At 41.9% G+C, this 20264-nt stretch overlaps 1 protein-coding gene across 7 annotated transcripts in view; it reads left to right on the top strand.

The window, feature by feature from the left end:
- Positions 1 to 20264, top strand: part of SCN8A (sodium voltage-gated channel alpha subunit 8) — a 98719-nt gene that overhangs the window by 46784 nt on the left and 31671 nt on the right. For 5 of the 7 annotated variants that reach the window (XM_061621753.1, XM_061621754.1, XM_061621757.1 and 2 more), the window contains exons 9-16: positions 2393 to 2599; positions 4486 to 4773; positions 5877 to 6236; positions 8608 to 8743; positions 9274 to 9512; positions 10399 to 10572; positions 15393 to 15749; positions 18794 to 19264. In XM_061621753.1, the coding sequence (XP_061477737.1) occupies positions 2393 to 2599; positions 4486 to 4773; positions 5877 to 6236; positions 8608 to 8743; positions 9274 to 9512; positions 10399 to 10572; positions 15393 to 15749; positions 18794 to 19264 (2232 nt within the window). Of the gene's footprint in view, positions 1 to 2392; positions 2600 to 4485; positions 4774 to 5876; positions 6270 to 8607; positions 8744 to 9273; positions 9513 to 10398; positions 10573 to 15392; positions 15750 to 18793; positions 19265 to 20264 lie in introns of all 7 variants that reach the window. The other 2 variants (XM_061621756.1, XM_061621751.1) reach the window with 1 other exon arrangement.

The following is a 20264-nucleotide window of genomic DNA, read 5'->3' as shown; positions in this document are numbered from 1 at the left end:
TCCTTCCTGTTGGAGCATTATGTAGGAGGACATTGCAGTACTAGCAGGCTGCCTGTTGCAACCATACCACTCACTGCTTGAAGCAACAGCAATGCTTTTTTTAGATAAAAGAAAATAACTGGAAGCCTGTGTTGCCTTCTCTCATGATGAAATCCCCTGTCACCAATTATAAATAGATTTTACCCTCCCCCCCAAAAAAAGTATTTTGTTTTTCATCTACGCTTTTAGCCTCACCCTACCCTTGCAATTGCTGAAAAAATATAGGGTGAATATTTCAGCCCAGGGAACTCCCATGTTCTTATATAAATCCATGCTGCCACAGCATCACAAATACTGCAGTTCTGTCATCCTAGTTTGAAAATAATTTAGTCGAACCAAAGAAGAGAAAGAAAAACCTTATTAGGAAAGGCAAAAAAAATGACTGCAATCTTCAGCTAGGAAAGAGATGGCAGGAAATCACACAAGTGGATTCAGAAAAAGACAAACAGGGAAATGTATGTACACCGTCATATAATAGCACTATAGCCAATCACTGGCCTGGGCAGCAACCAGTTAGCAGTCTCCAGGTCACTGCCTAAGAGGGAATGTAAATGTCCTATTGATCAGAGGCAGCCAATGAATTGAGCACAGAGCAGATTTAAAATACAATTATTGTTTTCATATAGGACGCTCACCCATCAGGAAATAGCCAATGTGCCTCAAGGGACTGTCTTTCTTACATTCTCTTTCCAACACCATATACATCTTTCTAACAGCTGGTATAGCACAGTGCGGAGGAGAGCCTGGCTGGGAGTCCAGAGTCTGTGAATTCAAATGCCTGCTCGTGTCTCCTGGGTGTCGAGGGCCAGCTAAAGATGACCCCACAGTGAGTGGCTCAGGGGTTATGTCCCCTTCCACCTGTGGAGCCATGGGCAAGCTGCATAGTCCCAAGCAGCTCATTTGCCCCCCCAGCTGGCAGTTGCAGACAAGGAAGGGGCTGGCTTGTGCAGCTGTGGCAAGCTCCGTAGGCCCTAGCCAGCTGGGGAGGACTAGCCTCAGAGGGAGACAATGGTAAACCCCCTCTGAATACCACTTACCATGAAAACCCTATTCATAGGGTCACCATAAGTCGGGATTGACTTGAAAGCAGTCCATTTCCATTTCCATGCATCTTGCTTACCTTATAAATGCCCTGTCAAGTAGTGATATAAGGGACAATGTGTTTTGTTTGTTTTAGAGATTTATCTACTTCTCTCCATCAATTGATTCCAGATCGGTTTACAACTTACTAAAACAATAAAATAAGAACACACCTCCAAGACCCTAATTGGCCCAGAGGCCTAAAGGAAATCTCCATCCTCCAGTTTGACTCTTTGAAAACCCAAAAAGCAAAAGGAGCCATATTAGTCCATGAAAACATAGGGGATGGAGTGGTCAGAAATCATCCATCCAGATAATGGATTGGTCTGATCCAGATGCTGTTTTATAGCCTGGAATTTTAAATCTATGGGTTGGTTTTGAAACACTACCGTCAGTGCAGAGCCAGAGCAGAAAAGTCAGAAGAATTTTTACCTGTTGTTTTTCTTTCTAAATTGCTTGTTTTGATTATGTTTGTCTCTTTGTGTTTTGCCAGTAAAACTAGCCTTTTGATTGAATGCTGTAGAATGAACTAGTACCACAAGCTCAACAATACCATAATTCTCAGACACTAGTGTAATGTTACTGACAGTAGTGGATGGTGGGGTGAGATAGCATTGCTTACCTGACCTCCCGGCACTGGAGTCACTGCTGGTTACTGGGAGGGGCAAGATGAGGGGGAGACTGGTGTTGTGCAGATGTGCCAGCAAGAGCACTGTATTGGCTCCACCAGTACATTTGCACAGCACCGACCTCCCCACCATCTTGCCCCTCCCACTCCTTCTCAGTAAGCAGCAGTGACCCATCTGCCGGGAAGTCAGGCAAGCACCCCTATCCCAGCACCTGCTGCTTGCTACTGGTCTAAAGAGGAATGGATAGTGGGGGGAAAACACTATTCTCATAGAGTGGAGGGGGGTCACAGATCTGCCATTTTTAAAAAATGTATTTTATTGATTTTTACAACAGATCTACCATTGGGGTAGATATTTGTAAGCCATCTCTCAATGGCATCCCTTGCCTTGAGGGAAGAAACGGTATATAAGGGATTGATATAAGGCAGCACAGTAACTATATGATAGAATAAAATCCAGAGAAATAATTTGTAGTTGGAACACACAAAACCCCATGAAATGGGGACCAGGGTGGGGTGGGGGAATCAAACTTCCTCAAGTGAGCAGCATCTGTCTGCAGAGTGCAATGGCAACTGCACCACAAATGATTCTTTGGTTAAATGGCAGAAACAGAAAACCTCATGACAGTCTCTCTTTCTTCACAGACTTTGCGAGCGGCAGGAAAAACCTATATGATCTTTTTTGTCCTGGTTATTTTTGTTGGGTCATTCTACCTAGTGAACTTGATTTTGGCTGTAGTGGCCATGGCTTATGAAGAACAAAACCAGGCAACGCTGGAAGAGGCAGAGCAGAAGGAGGCAGAATTCAAGGCCATGTTGGAACAGCTGAAGAAGCAACAGGAGGAAGCCCAGGTTATTCCCTCTTTCCCCCCCCCACCTCCCCAGTTATTTAAATGGACTGGTATTGCTTGCACTTTATCAACTTATAGATAGTACAGGCTGACATAATTCTAACAATATACAGATAATCCAGTCTATGTGCACCTGCAATTGTACAGAACTGGAAACTGGAGGGTTTCATAGCCGTAGTCTGATTAATCACAAAGTTTGGGGATTAGAAAGAATATTCTCCCAGGTCAGATAGGTCATAAACTGGGGGGTGGAGAATGCAGTGCCATCCCATGTGGTTTACAGCTTGGCTTGTTTACATAGTGATCTATTTGCCACGTATACACCTTTTGCAGTGTGTTTATTTGTGGTTTGGATTGCATGGGAGGGAGCATTCAAATATGCAGTTCCCCTACTTGCATGTGTAAGGAGGTAAGTGAGACCAACTGTAAAGAATAATTTTAAATGTTACATTTGCATTGCAGAGAGATATTGGGCCATTTCAATACAGGATTAAGAGCATATCATTCCATTAACACAAGATACATTTTATTTGGGTGGCAAAAACATTAAAAAAATACCCTTACGCCTCATAATTTGGTGCCTGAAGGAAGCAGGTGTTTTCTTTAAAATGGTATAAAACATCTAAAAGTACCAATTTTAAAAAAGAATATAAAATGCAGAAGGGGAGGAAGGATGTGGTGGTTGTAAGATGTGTTACATCAGAAGCTTAATCAACATGGGGATGAGGGAGCAGGCTGTTGGTATCATAATTCTGTGAAGGGAACCAAAGAGCTGACAGCTTGACATTACAGGTAAAGGGTGTACATTAGAAGAAACAAGTTTTAAAGAGAAAAAGAAGTCATGGCTGAGGTGAGGCCTTTAGCGCCTGAGAATTCATACTGCCTCCTCCATTCCCAAACATGAAAAGCCACAAAAGAGATAAAACTCTCTTTTGATTGAAATTTCTTCTCTACAAAGAACAGGAGCCAGTTTGGGCAAAACCAAACTGAGACTTGGCCTCCAATTCAGACTTTGGAATCACATTTGATATTGACTTATACTGTTGCCATCCATATTCTGGGCTACAACTCCTATCATCCATGACAGTTGGCTGGGGCTGATGGGAGCTGGAATCCAGCAAAATCCAGAGGGACCCCGGGTATCCCATTCCTGCCTTACAGTTTTCTGTAAATGTACTGATCTCGACTAGGGTTGCCAGGTTCAAGGCCTGAGACTGATCCTGTATCTTTAGGAGAAGAGAAAGTCAGCCAAGTGCAGGTGTTCTTGCAACATTGTAATGGGAAAAACCACAAGGTGGAATTCTCCCTTCCCCCTGCACAACTTTTAAAGATACAGAAGACTAGGGTTGCCAGGTCCATGGCCTGAGACTGATCCTGTATCTTTAGGAGAAGAGAAAGTCAGCCAAGTGCAGGTGTTCTTGCAACTCTTGTGTATATTTAAAAGTTGTGGAGGAGGGAGGGAGAATTCCACCTTGTGGTTTTTCCAATTACAGAGTTGCAAGAACACCTGCACTTGGCTGACTTTCTCTTCTCCTAAAGATACAGGATCAGTCTCAGGCCCTGAACCTGGCAACCCTAATCTTGACCCATGTGCTTCAAATAGTCAAATAGTCACATGTAATGACTGCACGTACTGTATGTCTTCAAGAATGTGAATATTGGTTCTAAATTTAACCCTCAGTCTTAGCATCTTCTCTTGGACCTTTCGGGGGTGGTAAGGGAAGTGCTTAAGCTTTGAGAAATCAACAGTGACTATAGTTTTAATCCTTTATAATGTTGGGCTAATTTATTTTCTTGCCTTTGGTTGTACAGAATTCATGAAAGGTGCTACAATTTGACTCTCTTGACTCTACCTTTTATTTTATTTTATTTTTCCTTTCACTGAAGGCTGTAGCCATGGCCACTTCAGCAGGGACAGTCTCTGAAGATGCTGTGGAAGAAGATGGTGGAGGAAGGATGTCCCAGAACTCTTCTGAGATCTCCAAGCTCAGCTCTAAGAGTGCCAAAGAGAGGCGGAACAGGAGGAGGAAGCGGAAGCAAAAGGAGCTGTCAGAAGGAGAAGAGAAGGGAGACGTTGAGAAGGTGTTTAAGTCAGAATCAGAAGATGGCATGAGGAGGAAGGTCTTCCGCTTGCCAGACAACAGGTTGGGGAGGAAACTTTCCATCATGAACCAGGTAAGGTTTTCAGCCCCTGCAAGTGAAATTTACATCTCAAAGCTTTGTATTGGGTTGGAGATGCTGGATAAAAGGATGGGCTGGATTCTTTTCCACCTTTCCTGATGTCACTATTCTCCTTTTTTTTTTTTTTTAGTGATTTCCATGATATCTTGAGTCTATGTATACGTCAGTGTTTGGCACAAGATGTCCTAACTGCCTTTGTGCCATAAATCCCTCTGCCAGTCTGCCTACATACTCCTCACAAAGGGGTGTAGTTGGAACTTGTGCTGAGGGGGAAGTATGTAATTCAAAATGGCAGGCTGTAGCTTCTGTTCCAAGTAGGCAGGTTTTCCATAAAGTGGAATAGACATAATGCCATATTATACTTGTGCTGCTGCTTAATCCAAGCACTAGTCTCTCCAAAATACAGAAATCATTTAGTTATATCCAACATCAGTCATACTCAAAGTAGACCTATTGAAATTAATAAACTTAAGTTTATTGATTCAGTGGGTCTACTCTGAGTATACCACCCATTACCTTCTATTTAAAAGACTTTGATTAAAAATAATCAGAAGCCATTGTGCATTCCAGATCATTTTGGTACAACTAGTTGCCTGGCTGAGCCCATCATCACATCTCTTCACTGACCTTCTCTTTGTTTGCATTTAGATAGATACTAAAAAGCAACAAATGTTTTCGAGATGTGTATCAAAATTAAGTAGTCAGTGCCTTGGAAAATCCCTATTGCTCTATAAATAAGCCATGAATATCCCATATGGGAAATGTGGAGAGCAAGTATTTCCTATGGTGAGACTGACAAGATGATCAATAAGAATTATTTAATAGATGAGGCATGTATGGGTTAAATCAAGACTACACATTTTTTCTTCAAAATGTATAGTTACATATATATATATACCAGTTTGGGTTTTTCCAGCAATCTGAGGGGTAAATAATGGTCAATAAGCAGTGGAGGATGGGGATGGGATATGAATTTCCTATATTGATTGGAACTAATCAGCTGATACCTTGGCTGCCAGCCTCTAGTGTTTTTGTGGCGGAGTTGTATGGAAAATTCACACACGCACCATCACCTTCCTGCTTGCTTTCTCTTCCAGTCACTGCTTAGCATCCCAGGATCCCCATACCTCTCCCGACACAACAGTAGAAGCAGCATCTTCAGCTTCAAGAGAGGTTTCCGTGACCCGGGTTCAGAAAATGAATTTGCTGATGATGAGCACAGCACAGTGGAAGAGAGCGAGGGCAGGAGGGATTCCCTCTTCATCCCAATCCGGGGCCACGAGCGGAAAAGCAGCTACAGTGGTTACAGTGGCTACAGCCAGGGAAGCAGATCGTCCTGCATCTTTCCCAGCATCCGTCGGAATGTGAAGCGGAACAGCACCGTAGACTGCAATGGCGTAGTCTCCCTGATTGGTGGCCCAACCTCTAACATACCCAGCGGGCGGCTTCTGCCTGAGGTGAAAATAGATAAGGCAGCTACTGATGACAGCGTAAGGAAGTCAATGAGTAGATAGTCTAGGCATGGCGGTCTGCCCTTCTTTCTGCTTTCCTGTATGCCGCCAAAATGGATCCTTGACAGAATGAAACTTGGTTTGTCTAGCCACAGATGTTATAATCTGAACCCTTATCCCAAACTCCTCTGCTTTTTAATCTTCTTCACTTTCCCTTCTTTCTTGGATTAACCTACTCACACATTTCCTTCTCCTTTTGTCTTCTGGCTTCTGAGAAAAAATGGCTTGGAACAAATTTTTTTAGGAAATGAGTAGTGATTAATGTGCCATTTGTTAAATCAAATCCCTCAAAAGATTCAAATTATTGAGGGTCATCTGGGCATGAATAGGATGGACCAGAAATTTTCTTAATGCCACCCATACAAGTAGGATTAATTCTGTATTAATCTTCCTCAGCCAGTTATTTACTCTCTTTTTTGGGGGGGGGAGTTCCTGTCCATACTTGTTCCTGTCCATACTTCAGAAATGAGGTAAATGAGAGAAGATCTAGTGTAATATGAAGTTCTGTTTTTTTCACAATGAACCATTTAGGAATTTTTAGGACAGTGAGAAAGAGACGTTTTTTCTCACTGAGCCAGAGATGGTAAACTTGTGACTGGACTAAACCACTTCAGAGGCTGCAGATCTCACAGGATCTGACATGACTGAATGCTGTGCCAAACAGAAGAACAACAACCCTTCCACATAGAAAACGAGATGTCAGCGAGAATGTAGTGTTCTACATGGAGGAAAATTATTTATGTGGAATGACATTCTTTGGTGTACTAGTGCATTTTTAAGATCAGACTGGACACAAGATATGAGACAGGTGGAATATCTTCTGATGGCCTCTCTTTTTGTGTTAATACAGCCAAGGGTTGGGGAAAGACTGATTTGATTTGTAGGAGGGGGCTTCGGCTTTCCCTAAAGGACATGCTCCCAATCAAAATCCTCCCCCCATAAGCTTTTCTCCCACTTGCAGCCTGAAGTGATATAGCCCAGACGTCCTGCCTCAGTGAGCACTATGCTAGGGAATGAAGGTAAACTAAAGTTATGAGGTCATCTGTAAGCCAAAATCATTGCCACTAATCTTAACCACACTTACTCCCATTATGATCAAAGTAAATTGCTCCAAAGTGAATGTGTTCAGAAATAGCATCGTTTGTCTTTGGCTGAAGTGCAGAAGGAAAGTCTTGTTCCTGGGTCTGTAAATTCCAGCCTTTTTTTCTTTTTTAAAAAAACACACTTTATCTTAATACTTGCAAATTAAATTAAACTATTACTTCCCAGTCCTTTTTCCCTCCTTAAGAACGTTTGAAGCCCTTCCTCGTTTCTTTCAGCTTCAATTGCTACCACTTTCTCTAGTTAGCATGTCAGAACTTAGTCCTCTAACTGCATGGAAATGTTACAGACATGTTATCTATAGCATGATGTATGCATGAAAGGTAATCTAACATATGTATCTGTATTATGTGATGCCGATCACGGGATAGTTGTTTTGGACAATGGTTATAATCTGACCTGTTGTTAAACAATAGAAACACCTAATCTTCATCACATCTGAGAGATAACATAAACTATGCAGGCTATACACCAAGTAAATATTATATTTCACACATCTATATGCTCAGATCCAAAGCAACAAATGCTATTTGTGCTTGAAGTAAAAGGCATTTGTCATTCTATGGGTTTGTGCCTGCTCCTACTTACAAAGAAGCGTAAAAAGCTCTATTACTTATGTTTACAAGTCAAGACTAAATAGCCAGTGCAAAGTTATCTTTAGATAAATAATATTATGTGATTAGCTGGTGCTTATGGGACAATCTAGGCATGCATGGAAGACACATTCTTCCAGCGTTTTTGTTTTATGTAATTCCAAGGGACTCCAAATTTTATTGGAATAGCAAAAGAACAATTCACAGAGTAAATGTAAATATCCAATAAAGAGCACATAAAACAATATACAGGGTACTCTGTAGAGAACAAGAAATTGTATCTAGAAATCCTGTGCATTAACATTAAATCAGCCTTGTGCAGTTAGTTAGTAAAACTCCTTTTACACCAAGAAAGTTTTCCCCATTGCAATAGATTTCTGAAACGCACTTCAAATTACTCATGACTTTAAAAGTTAGATGTTAGGTACAATAGACTTCATTTTTATAACAGCAAAATCTTTCTAAACCTTAAGGAGGGAAGGTCAGTAACCACCATCTTCCATGTTGTAAAGATTTCACAGAGGTGTGGAAAACAAATTCTGCCTTTGCAACTTAAAGCCTATCACATTTCCCTCCATAGACATGAAAGGGGCTGTACTAACAGGATTTTATGGATTTTGCAGGGAACCACTGAAGTGGAGATTAAAAAGAAAGCTACTGGGTCACTCTTGGTATCAATGGACCAGCTGAATGCATCCTATGGAAGGAAGGACCGAACCAACAGTATAATGACAGTAATAACAAATACCCTTGTAGAAGGTATGTTTAAGCGGACTGTGGCCCTGTGCCCACTAGCTCAAGAGATTACTCACTTCAGAAGTTAGTGTTCTCCTTTCCTTTTCTCTTACTTTCATTTTAAAAACCACCCTACAGTTTCTAGTCCTTAAGATTGCATAGATGTTACTTTTCAGCATTTTCAGACTCTGCATGGTGCCCTGAGCTCCTTGGAGGAAGAGCAGGATAAAAATGTAATATATACATGATCTAAGAAATACTATTTTTATCAATTCCACCCCACACCCAAATATTAATTTTATGGATATTTAGATTAATTATGCATCTATAATTTATTGTTAATCTTCCATTTCCATGGTTGTCATCATTGCTGATGTTTTGATTTCTTTTGTCTGTGAAATGTGATAATCTCTTATTCTAAAATATAGCAGCCTACATAGTCAGCCAATCAAGAATGACTTAAACCTTGTATAAAATTTCACTGAATAGTTCTACATTTTTAATTGGTAAAACATAAATCTGTTAATGTTGTCCTCTTTCTTATTTTGTTGTAGAACTGGAGGAATCCCAAAGAAAATGTCCTCCTTGCTGGTACAAATTTGCCAACACCTTCCTCATTTGGGAGTGCCACCCATCCTGGGTGAAGTTAAAAGAAATTGTTAACTTGATTGTCATGGACCCCTTTGTGGATTTAGCCATTACTATCTGTATTGTTTTGAATACTCTGTTCATGGCAATGGAACACCATCCCATGACCCCACAATTTGAACATGTCTTGAACGTAGGAAATCTGGTAAGCAAAACTTGCATGAAAAGGCTTCCAATGCCAAGTGGACAACAGGGGGCTTCTTCATACACTAAGACCAACAGATTAATGATATCTTGCATAGCTGATTACTCTAGTCATATAACGATTTAAATCCCAACTACTTTTGAATACCAGGATGGACTCAGTCCAAAAAGGCACAACTATTTAAATAAATAAAATAAATAGGGCAGGATTGCTGGTGCTATCCATGAGTGTCTAGAATTTTGTGGCACTCTAGCTGGTATAGCACAGCGGGCAGGAGAGCCTGGCTGGGAGTCCAGAGTCTGTGAGTTCAAATCCTCGCTCCTGGGTGTCAAGGCCAGCTAAAGATCACCCCACAGGGAGTGGCTCAGGGGTTATGTGCCCTGCCACCTGTGCAGCCATGGGCAAGCTGCATAGTCCCAAGGAGCCCAGTTGCCCCCCAGCTGGCAGTTGTGGACAAGGAAGGGGCTGGCTTGTGCAGCTGTGGCAAGCTGAGCAGGCCCTAGCCAGCTGGGGAGGACTAGCCTTAGAGGGAGGCAATGGTAAACCCCCTCTGAATACCGCTTACCATGAAAACCCTATTCATAGGACAGCCATAAATCAGGATCAACTTGAAGGCAGTCCATTTCCATTGCAGCTGGCACTACTGTCAGTTTTGAAGTACTGACAGTGGAGTGTATTGAGAGAATTAAGTGAAATTCTAAAAAAATATAGCAGAGGGAAAAAATTCCAATTATAGCAAAAAAATACGGTCTCTTCATCTAAATTGTTGATACACTATGGCCTTCTTTCTTTCTTTCTTTCTTTCTTTCTTTCAAAGGCAAGTATTCTGTATGAATCCAAATTAAATGAGAGCTTTATGAACATTCTGATTCCTTTTTCTTTTTAGGTTTTCACTGGAATTTTCACAGCTGAAATGTTCCTAAAGCTCATAGCAATGGACCCCTACTATTATTTCCAAGAAGGATGGAACATTTTTGATGGATTTATTGTCTCTCTCAGTTTACTGGAACTGATGCTAGCAGATGTGGAAGGGCTTTCAGTGCTGCGATCTTTCCGACTGGTATTCCTTATTTATTTTACTCATCTTTTTACCATTTCTTGTCTTTTGTTTACTTTCCATCTTATATAACTCTTTTAAACTAAGGTTACATGAATATATATCAGAACTAACAGTAAAGTTCCACAGGAGGAATATTAACTGTGAAGAGTTGTTTAGTGTCCAAGAGTTGGTTTCTATCCCCTTCCAATCTCCATTTATCCTGTTTAACATTGCCTCAAAATATACAATCAGCTAGAATATGAAAGCTAGTTGCTTTATTCACTAATAGGCAAAAGAAACCTTGCAGTTTAAGAACATACCTATGGCCCACAGATATTTCTATCAAACTTTAAAAAGCAGGGAAATTGGGCAGCACCAGGGGAGCAAGAGACCTGACCTCCTCTCTGAGATACTGGTCTGCCCTACAAATTTGTCAAAATGCAAACACAATTTGGGTTGGTCTTTCACAGTCCAATCCACTTCCTGTGGAGTTTGGAAGAATTTGGTAACGTGCCTCTGAGCATATGGTGAGTGGTGGCAATACCTGCCATCTCCAAAGATGGCGAATTACATTTTTGTATGTTTGTTGGTGTTCTTTCTTTGCTTCATTCCTGTGTTACTATTGTTTCTACAGAGAATCTAATCTAGAGAATTTTATTTCCCTCATTATTCATCCTAGAAACCTGTGTCAAATTTATTCTCACTAATTTCAAAGCATTTTTATTGGTCAATGTCATATGATGGTGAAGACAGCCTCTTGTGTTTCAAACTGGAGGTCATGCTCTATTTCTATTTTGGACGCGTTAACAGTTGAATCTGAAACTACAGTTTGATGTAAATTCACATGGATTACAATATGTAGCTCCTTAAAGCAATGACTCTAGCTGTTGGAAAAAACAAACTTGGCCTGCCCAAGATGCATGTTTTCAGCCTGCTATGTTTAAACCACTCCACTTAAGGAAAGGTTGGCATGGTCAATTAAAAACAGAGCATACCTAGCATTTTGCTAGAATATATTTCACCTCCCACTGTTTTATCTTGTGCAAACTGAGACACTCCTGGTGTCCACTGGAAACTATTCTGCAGAATAGTCAGTGCCATTATTCCACAATTATTTTTGGAGGTTTTTTAGTGTAAATTTTGCTGTACTTCACATATTCACAGAAATAGAAGCAAAAGAAAATGATTTAACTTCATTAAAATTGCAAAGTAAATCAGACATATTTAAAGTGACTATCTGAGCTATGTCAACTGTCTTAATAATGTTGCTTGCTCCCTGCTAAAACAAGATCAGCACAGCACGTGTCTTCTTTCTATTATTTGGGCTGATTGAAGGTGTTGCCACCACTCACCATATGCTCAGAGGCACATGTTTTCATGGTAACCAGTATTCAGAGGGGGTTTACCATTGCCTTCCTCTGAGGCTGAGAGGCAGTGACTGGCCCAAGGTCACCCAGTGAGCTTCATGGCTGCGTGGAGATTGGGGAGGTGTGCAACACTGGTGTTAGGAGTGGGATTGAGTTTCCTGGAAGAAGCATTGGGAGCAAGGTGTGCCTGAGTTAAAATGGAGGGAGGAAAAGCAACCCTCCTGGAACAGATGAGATTGATGTTCCAGCAGCAAGCAGAATGGATTGAGAAATATCACCAGGAGGACCAGCAGCAGAGACAATAGGACTGGCAGCAAAGGCAATGAGAGCACCAGGAGGACCAGCAGCAAAGGCAACAACACTGACCTGAGGGAGGAGGCGGCGGAGGGGATTGGGTGGGTGGGCACTGGGCACAGGGGAAGCCTCTTTTCTTTCCAAAAGGAAAACATTGTGAACAGTATCATTGCTTTTCAGCATTTCCCCCACCTTTTTATTCTACAAGAGGCACATGTAGTCTCCCACCCAAATTTAAATGAAAGCTGTCCCTGGCCACATCCTGTCGGAAGGCAGAGCTGGGGTCCCAATCCCGGGGAGCTGGATCCCGGAGAGTTGGGAGAAGAGTATTCGGTTGGATGGCAGAGGGAAGGGGGAGGAACTTCCCCCCTTTGGAGCGAAGACGAAACAGAGGAACTGCCAGTGATAAGGTCGCTTAGCAACGGGGAGCCTGAGCCCTCCCTGGACATTCTCACGCCTCCCCCTCTTTCAGGCTCAGAGCAAGAGGCGGAAGAGGGAGGGCTGCTCACAGCCGAAAAGCGGGGAGGCAGTTTACCATCAGCCCCTCCCCTATCCCCCATCCTGGAATCGGAAACTTCAGAAGAGGAGGGGGTGATGCTTCCCCCCTCACCGCGCACACGCAGACAGCTGAAAAGACAGGAGAGAAGGGGGGGAAGGCGGGCAGTACCTGAGGGGCAGTTAAGGAGGAGCGAAAGATTGTGCACCCGTTTGGCCCCTTCTTAAAGAACAGGCGGGAAGAAGTCCCTTGCTCTGTCAACTTTCTCCCAATGCCACAGGACCTGTATCCCTGTATTGATTCATGAGAAAACGCAGTCTTTGTTTGGACATTACCCTAATAAAACACGAATTAACTACAATCGTTGGTCTGGTTCCTGAGTCACATCCTGGGCCTGACACATCCACACCAAACCTTTATTTCACTTTGGACAGTCATGGCATCTCTCAAAGAATCCTGAGAAGTGTAGTTAGTGAAGGGTGCTGAGAGTTGCTAGGAGATGCCCTGTTCCCCTCACAGACCTTCAATCAGAGTGCCTGACTTTTAAACCAGTCTGGCCACTGGAGCTCTGTCAGGGGAATAGGAGTCTCCTCTCATCCCCCTTCACAAGCTACGTTTCCCAGGATTCTCTGGGGGAAGCCAGGACTGTCTCACGTGAAATCAAATCTGGGGTGGGTGTGGCCCCCTGATTAGCCAAGCCCAGCACCTATGAGTCTGGCTTTTAGAATGCTGACAGTTGTTTCTTACTGAGCATGCCCGATATTATCATTCAGTTCAATGCAAAATTTCTTAAATTAATTAAAAATCAGCCAGGCATTTTTTAAACTTTTAAACTACAGAAGATGAAGGTCAGAGTATGGGGCAAGGTCAGTAATAGGATTACAGGTACTCTGTGAACATGGATGATTTTTAATGAATTTCAACAGATTATGAGAACTCTGACAGAAAAACATCCAAAAGGGGTCTTTTCTCTCTTTTTACACTTGAACTCTCGATTCTCTCTGACTGTTTTGTGTATCACCATGAAAACTTAGAGGGTTGTTAAGCAAGTGTTTCTGAGTTCAGGACTATAAGTTTTGTAAGGTTTTGTTTAGAAATGAGCTTATGGGAAGCATCAGAATGGCATGGGGGGTATCTTCAATTTAACATTGTGGAATGTGAAAAATCCATGCTGGCTATAGTATACAGCCTGTCTCGTGGCTGTATAATACAAACACTTGAGAGCTTATCATTTGTAGACTATATCAGCAAAACAATAAAAGGAAGTTCCATCCTGAAAAGTAAGGTGTTAATATCCCAGATACAATATCAACTTTTCTTTTTTTTAAAGGAAGTTAGATTAATGGTACCATCCTACCACGTTGGAGAGGAGAGTGGTTGTAGCGGGTGAACTGCGAAATCCAAAGCACTGCCGGGCTTGGGTAGAGGGGGTAGAGGGTTTCATTTTTTCCCTTTTTATGTCAGTGGATTTAACAAAAAAACCCATTGGTCCCTATAGCAGGTATACGTTTGGAGATGTCTACAAGGAGGCCTCCATGTGTGGGCACTCCCCCTAGGAGAGCAGGATTACACCCTCAATTAATTTTAAAAGCATGTTTTAGATGTAGTTTTCACTTGTATTAAATAATTTCGTCCATCCTCAGGACAGAGAAATAAATGCACATAGCTCTGCATATCTGGGACAGGAGCTCGCAGAGAAGGAGGGCTAATGTGAGGAAATTCCACACATGGAGCAGAGTGTGCAGGAGGCAGAGGAAAGGATGTGATAGGAAACTTGATGTCTCCTTAGTAAGCTTGTTGTTGTTGTTTTAATTAAGCTGTGTGGAGGAGGATAGAGTGCATTTGGGAGGGGTAATTAAAAATCATTTCATTTATCAAAGGAATTGAATGTAAAAGCTTAGGAAACTTTTTTTTAGCCAATGTAAATTATCAATAATAACATAATGTTTCTCTTGAAATGTTTCCTGGCATATTTGGGGGTCAGGGGAGAGAGAAACATTCAATATTTTTATAGCTCCAAGTGGAGGTAGAATTTGTTGTGGGAAAAGTGAATTTTTAAACAAGAGAAGAATATATTGGTACATTTTAATTTTTTGAAAAAACTGTAATGGGTTTTTCCCTTATGATAACAGCTCAGGGTCATTTCAGACATATGACAGCATCTTATGTGATCACTTCCAAGAATATGCAAGGCTATGACCACAATTGCTGCCTGGCCAAGATAATGTGAAGACACTGTGTATGAAAAGTGGGGAAAGAGCTGGAGCTCAGTAGTAGAGCTCATGCTTTGAATGCACAAGATCCCCAGTTCAATATCTACCATTTCTCAGTACGGCTGGGAAAGACTCTTGCCTGAGACCTTTGGAAAGCTGTTGCCAGTTAGTATAGACAGTATTGAGCTAGATGGACCAATGGCCTGATGGTATAAGGCAGGTGTGGTTGCCCATGATGGCAGTGATTCAAATAATCTGTTAGTGACTGTCTACAGATCTTGACTTTCCAGCTAAAAATCCATGTCTCTACAGCTCTACCTCTAGAAATATCCTATTCAATGTTTGGTTCATGGTCATAAATTAAGAACTCCATTGCCAGAAGTATCACTTCATTGGTTTCTCCGTGTGATTCTCTCATTTTTTAAAAATCAAATGTATTTTTTTCTCTTTCTTTTTCACACCATCTTCAAGTTGAGGGTCTTCAAGCTAGCAAAATCCTGGCCAACCCTGAACATGTTGATTAAAATCATTGGTAACTCAGTGGGTGCCTTGGGAAACCTGACCTTGGTGCTAGCCATCATTGTTTTCATCTTTGCTGTGGTGGGGATGCAGCTTTTCGGCAAGAGCTACAAGGAATGTGTCTGCAAGATCAACCCTGACTGTGAGCTTCCACGATGGCACATGAACGACTTCTTCCACTCTTTCCTTATCGTCTTCCGTGTGCTGTGTGGGGAATGGATTGAAACCATGTGGGACTGTATGGAAGTGGCGGGACAGGCAATGTGCCTCATTGTCTTCATGATGGTGATGGTCATTGGAAATTTGGTGGTCAGTAAATATAAATCTGTGGTTGCTTTTGAGTTGAAAATGAATGGCTGTCTTGTAATACAGTGGACAAGAACTCACTAATTTTATTCTGTTGCAGGTTCTGCAGCTAATATTCTCTATTTGCATGCTTTAAAACCCAATCTTAATGGTTACCACACCAGCAAAGAAACAGTCAGGATTAGGCATCCTCCTGCACCAATGAATGTCATGATCTAGAACATGGGTAGATAACCTGTTGCCCTCAAGGTGTGGACTACAACTCCCATCATCCCTGACCATTGGTCATGCTGGCTGGGATTGTGGAAGGTTGTAGTCCACAGCTTCTACAGGGCAAGAAGACTACCCCTAATTTATAACATAAGAACCTCTGTTGTTCGATCAGATCTAAGGACCATTTGATCCAGCCTCCTATTCCCAACAATGGCCACCAGCCCGATGCCTGTGGAAATCCCACAAGCATAGCCCCCCCTAACTGTGCACCCCCACAACTGTAACTCAGTGGCTTGTTGGCTCTGAACCTGGATCTATGACACTGCACTGGCATTGCAGACCCTGGACTGCTATACCAACAACAGCATTCATCTCCCTTTCTGGCATTGAAATAAGAGCAAATATAAGTGCTGGGTAGAATAAGATTATATTGTGCATTTCAGCTATGACAAGCCCACGCAGGGCCAGCTCCGTGCCTGAGGGGAGGGAACTCTTGCAAAGTATCCTTTGAGGGGCCACTTCCTACCATTGTAATAAGTAGCAGCAACTGTTATAATGGGATTGCAAATGACATCATAGCAGAACAGATTTTATCATTCAGCTCATAAAAGATGGTCCGGTAGGTTTGTTGATATTCTTTATGATTTGGCAGATTTTTTAAAAAAAGATAGTGCCCTGAATTAATACCAGGCAACTGGGAAGCTCCATTTTGATCTCCTACAATGCCCTCAAAGTAGCATAATTCTAGGGCATTGTGGGAAATATAAATGGCAGCTCCCATACACTTTTAAAAAGAGAGCTCATGACAGCTATCAGCAGCAGACCCTGCCAGAATGCCTGGGGCCTCCACATACCTGAGGATGCCATATTCTTATGCCAAACCTGAATCCACCTAGAGGTATTTTGGGCAGAAGGGACTTATCAGTGTTGATGCAAACATACAAATAGGATATGCCTACACAAACTGCTATAATGGGATCAGCTGACATCACAGCAAAATAGACTTCCATCATTGATCACATGTGGGATGACCCAGTAGCTTTGTTGCCTTCACAGAACCGCTGTGCATATTTTTAGGATCATAGCTTCAGGAAATGTAGAAGCACATGGAGAAGAATTCCCTCTTTTCAAACTGGCATAAAATTTTTGAAATGTTAATGCATTTTTTAAAAAGCCCAGGCATCATTTTACTTTGCCATTGCTCACATTGTAATTTTTTCCTAAGCTTTGTATCTTTTTCCCCCTTTCACCCCTGTATTAAAAAAGATACTGCTGAAATGCTTTATAAAAAATAATTTTGTCTAACTCAGATGTCAGACTTGTACCTTGCCTTTTGTTTTCCTGTGAAAAACAGCATGCCTCCATACGATCATTTGTGCATAAAAACGAAAGGAATAGCCACCATTGAGAATAAAATGATCAGATTATGTGATGAGCCTTAAAACAATGAATGACATTAAACCCAACTCCCATGAGATTGAAGGATGCAGTGCAGTGTTCAATTTCCTTTTATTTGGGGGGAAATAAGATGCATGTAACTTCTGTTGTAGTGCACCCAATGTCTCTCATACACCGATCAGGGGCCCTTTTTGCCAGCTGCATATGGATGTCCATAATTTAAGACTGTGTTCCCCTGCCTTAATCCCCAATGTCTGCTTTCTCTCCCTGTTACTTTTTGAGATTCGTTAACCAGCACCCTCTCCTACAGTGTTGAGAATGAAAAGTGTGAGGCTTTGCCCATATGGGGTAGTGGTGGTGTTAAATTAAAGTGCTTCACATTTCTTCTCTATAACCAAAGTGGGCATTCTGCAGGGCTGGCTTTCAAGTGGAAAAGGAGACAACAGAGTCAGAGGCTGTGTGCACGCTTGGTTCTCTTGGTTTCCCATTTTTCCAAGCTTAAATTCAGTTCTCCACATTTCTGCAACAATGTCCCAGCAACGGGGGATATATCCACACCTGCCCAATGACATTGTGGGTGGGCTTATACCACTTCCTTCTTCATTCACCTGGGGCATATGCAGAGAAGAGAAAGTATGGATAAGGGGAGGGTTTTCAAATGCATATCAAATAACCACTTGTAGATGGTAGGATCTATTTATTTATTATTCAATTTATTAGTCGCCCATCTGGCTGGTTGACCAGCCACTCTGGGCGACGTACACGATAAAACGATACATTAAACATTAAAATTTAAAAACCTAACAATAAAAGCTTAACCCATCCCAAAGCTTTCCTGAAGAGCCATCTAGAAACAATCTAGTTTGAACGAGGCATGTTGAGGGTGAGCATGAACTATTCCAGATTGAGAAAAACTACTTTTTTGTGCTACAAACAGGTTAGTGTGTACACAGCCTATGTGCTCACTTCTTTTATTTCATTACTACATTTATATGCCACATTTCTGTCAGAGCATTCACAGTGTTGGCAATTTAAAATAATGGCATGTGATCTAATAAAGATGATACAAAAGGGAAACGGGATTGGGACGAAAGAGGAAGATAAGCAATTTTTAGTACCCATTATTATATAATAATGTAATTGTTAAAGTGGCTTAGAGGTTTATGTAAATCGCTTAGAGGCTTTTACAGTTAAGCAGTATACAAGTTCTATAAATATATAACCAACCAGGTGGAATAAATGGCTGCCAGAAATGGTGTGGGAGGAGCCAATTGGCAGCTGATCCAAGTCAAGCCAAAGGAGTGGTCTTCATTGTCTCCCCTCTCCCTCTGCTACAGACTAGAGGAATGATGCCACTTTGGGAAAGATACTGCCAATTCACTGAGCATGTTTCTAGAGAGAGCATTGCCTTACAGGCCTTTTTGCTGTTTCTCCAGGTGCTAAACCTATTCTTGGCCCTGTTGCTGAGCTCTTTCAGTGCAGACAATCTTGCAGCAACTGATGATGATGGTGAGTTGAACAACTTGCAGATCTCTGTCATCCGGATGAAGAAGGGCATCGCCTGGACAAAGATTAAAATGCGCAAGTTTGTACAGACCCACTTCAAGCAGAGGGAGGCAGATGAAGTCAAGCCACTGGATGAGATGTATGACAAGAAGATGAACTGCATTGCCAACCACACTGGGGCTGTCATCAACCAGGAGATTGATTTTCAGAAGAACGGCAATGGCACCACCAGTGGCATTGGTAGCAGCGTGGAAAAGTACATCATTGATGAGGACCACATGTCTTTCATCAACAACCCTAACCTCACCGTCCGTGTCCCCATAGCTGTGGGCGAGTCTGACTTTGAGAACCTCAACACGGAAGATTTCAGCAGTGACACCGACCCTAATGGCAGCAAAGAGGTACAGAGCCATGCTTGCTTATAGACCACATTCTCACACCATGATTTTGGGTAGTCACATGTATTATTTTATTTATTTATTTATTTAAAATATTTCTGTCCCGCCCTTCTACCCTATAATAGGGCACTCAGGGCGGCTTACAAAAATAAAATCAGACATGTACATAATAAAATTGTAAGTAGTAGAATCACAAAACATTAAAATAAATTAAAATACATAAAATACAATTAAAATACATAAAATACAATATATATATATACACACACACAGATACACATATATATAGGGACTGATACTAAAGGGACTACAAAGGTAACATTTAACGTAGAAGACATAAAATTAGTGTCAGGCTCTACCTTCAGTCCCTCCCAAAGGCTCTCCAGAACAAGATCATTTTCAGAAGTCTCCGGAAAACCAACAGGGAGAGAGCAGAGTGAACTTCTTGGGTAGGGTATTCCAAAGCTTGGGGGCCACAGCTGAGAAAGCTGTCTCCCGCGTGCCTGTCAGTCTAACATCTTTCACTCTAGGCACACAGAGGAGACCAGAGGCAGATGATCTTAAATCCCAGACAGGTACATATGGGCGATAAAAGCTTGTTACCAGTGTGCTAGGCCTTGCAGCCAACAGATTTCTCTACATGTATAAAGTGGATCCTGTCAGCTGTGTTTGGCAACATGAAAGCTAAGGCAACACAGACTTTTAATGTGTCATCATAAATAAGTCATTCATAGTGAGAACTTAAAAGAGCTCTACTGGATCAGTCCAAAAGGTCCATCTATTCTGAAGGTCCCTTCTGTGTCCTACAGTGGACAAACATTAGATATGGGTGAAACGCTTTATTTCCAGTATGTGTTACTTCCTCACATGTTCATAGTCCCAAGTAAAGCCTACATGCAAGTGGGGATGAGCGTGCTAAGCTCCAGCCACTATCACCTACCTCCACTATTACCTACCCCACTTCAGACCTCCTCCCTCCATGAGACGGGAAGGGCAGAGCTTA

This window comes from Rhineura floridana, chromosome 3 (assembly GCF_030035675.1).
Source record: "Rhineura floridana isolate rRhiFlo1 chromosome 3, rRhiFlo1.hap2, whole genome shotgun sequence".
NCBI lineage: Eukaryota > Metazoa > Chordata > Lepidosauria > Squamata > Rhineuridae > Rhineura > Rhineura floridana.
The sequence above is the reverse complement of the archived record's forward strand: the minus strand, read 5'-3'. Positions and strand labels throughout refer to the sequence as shown.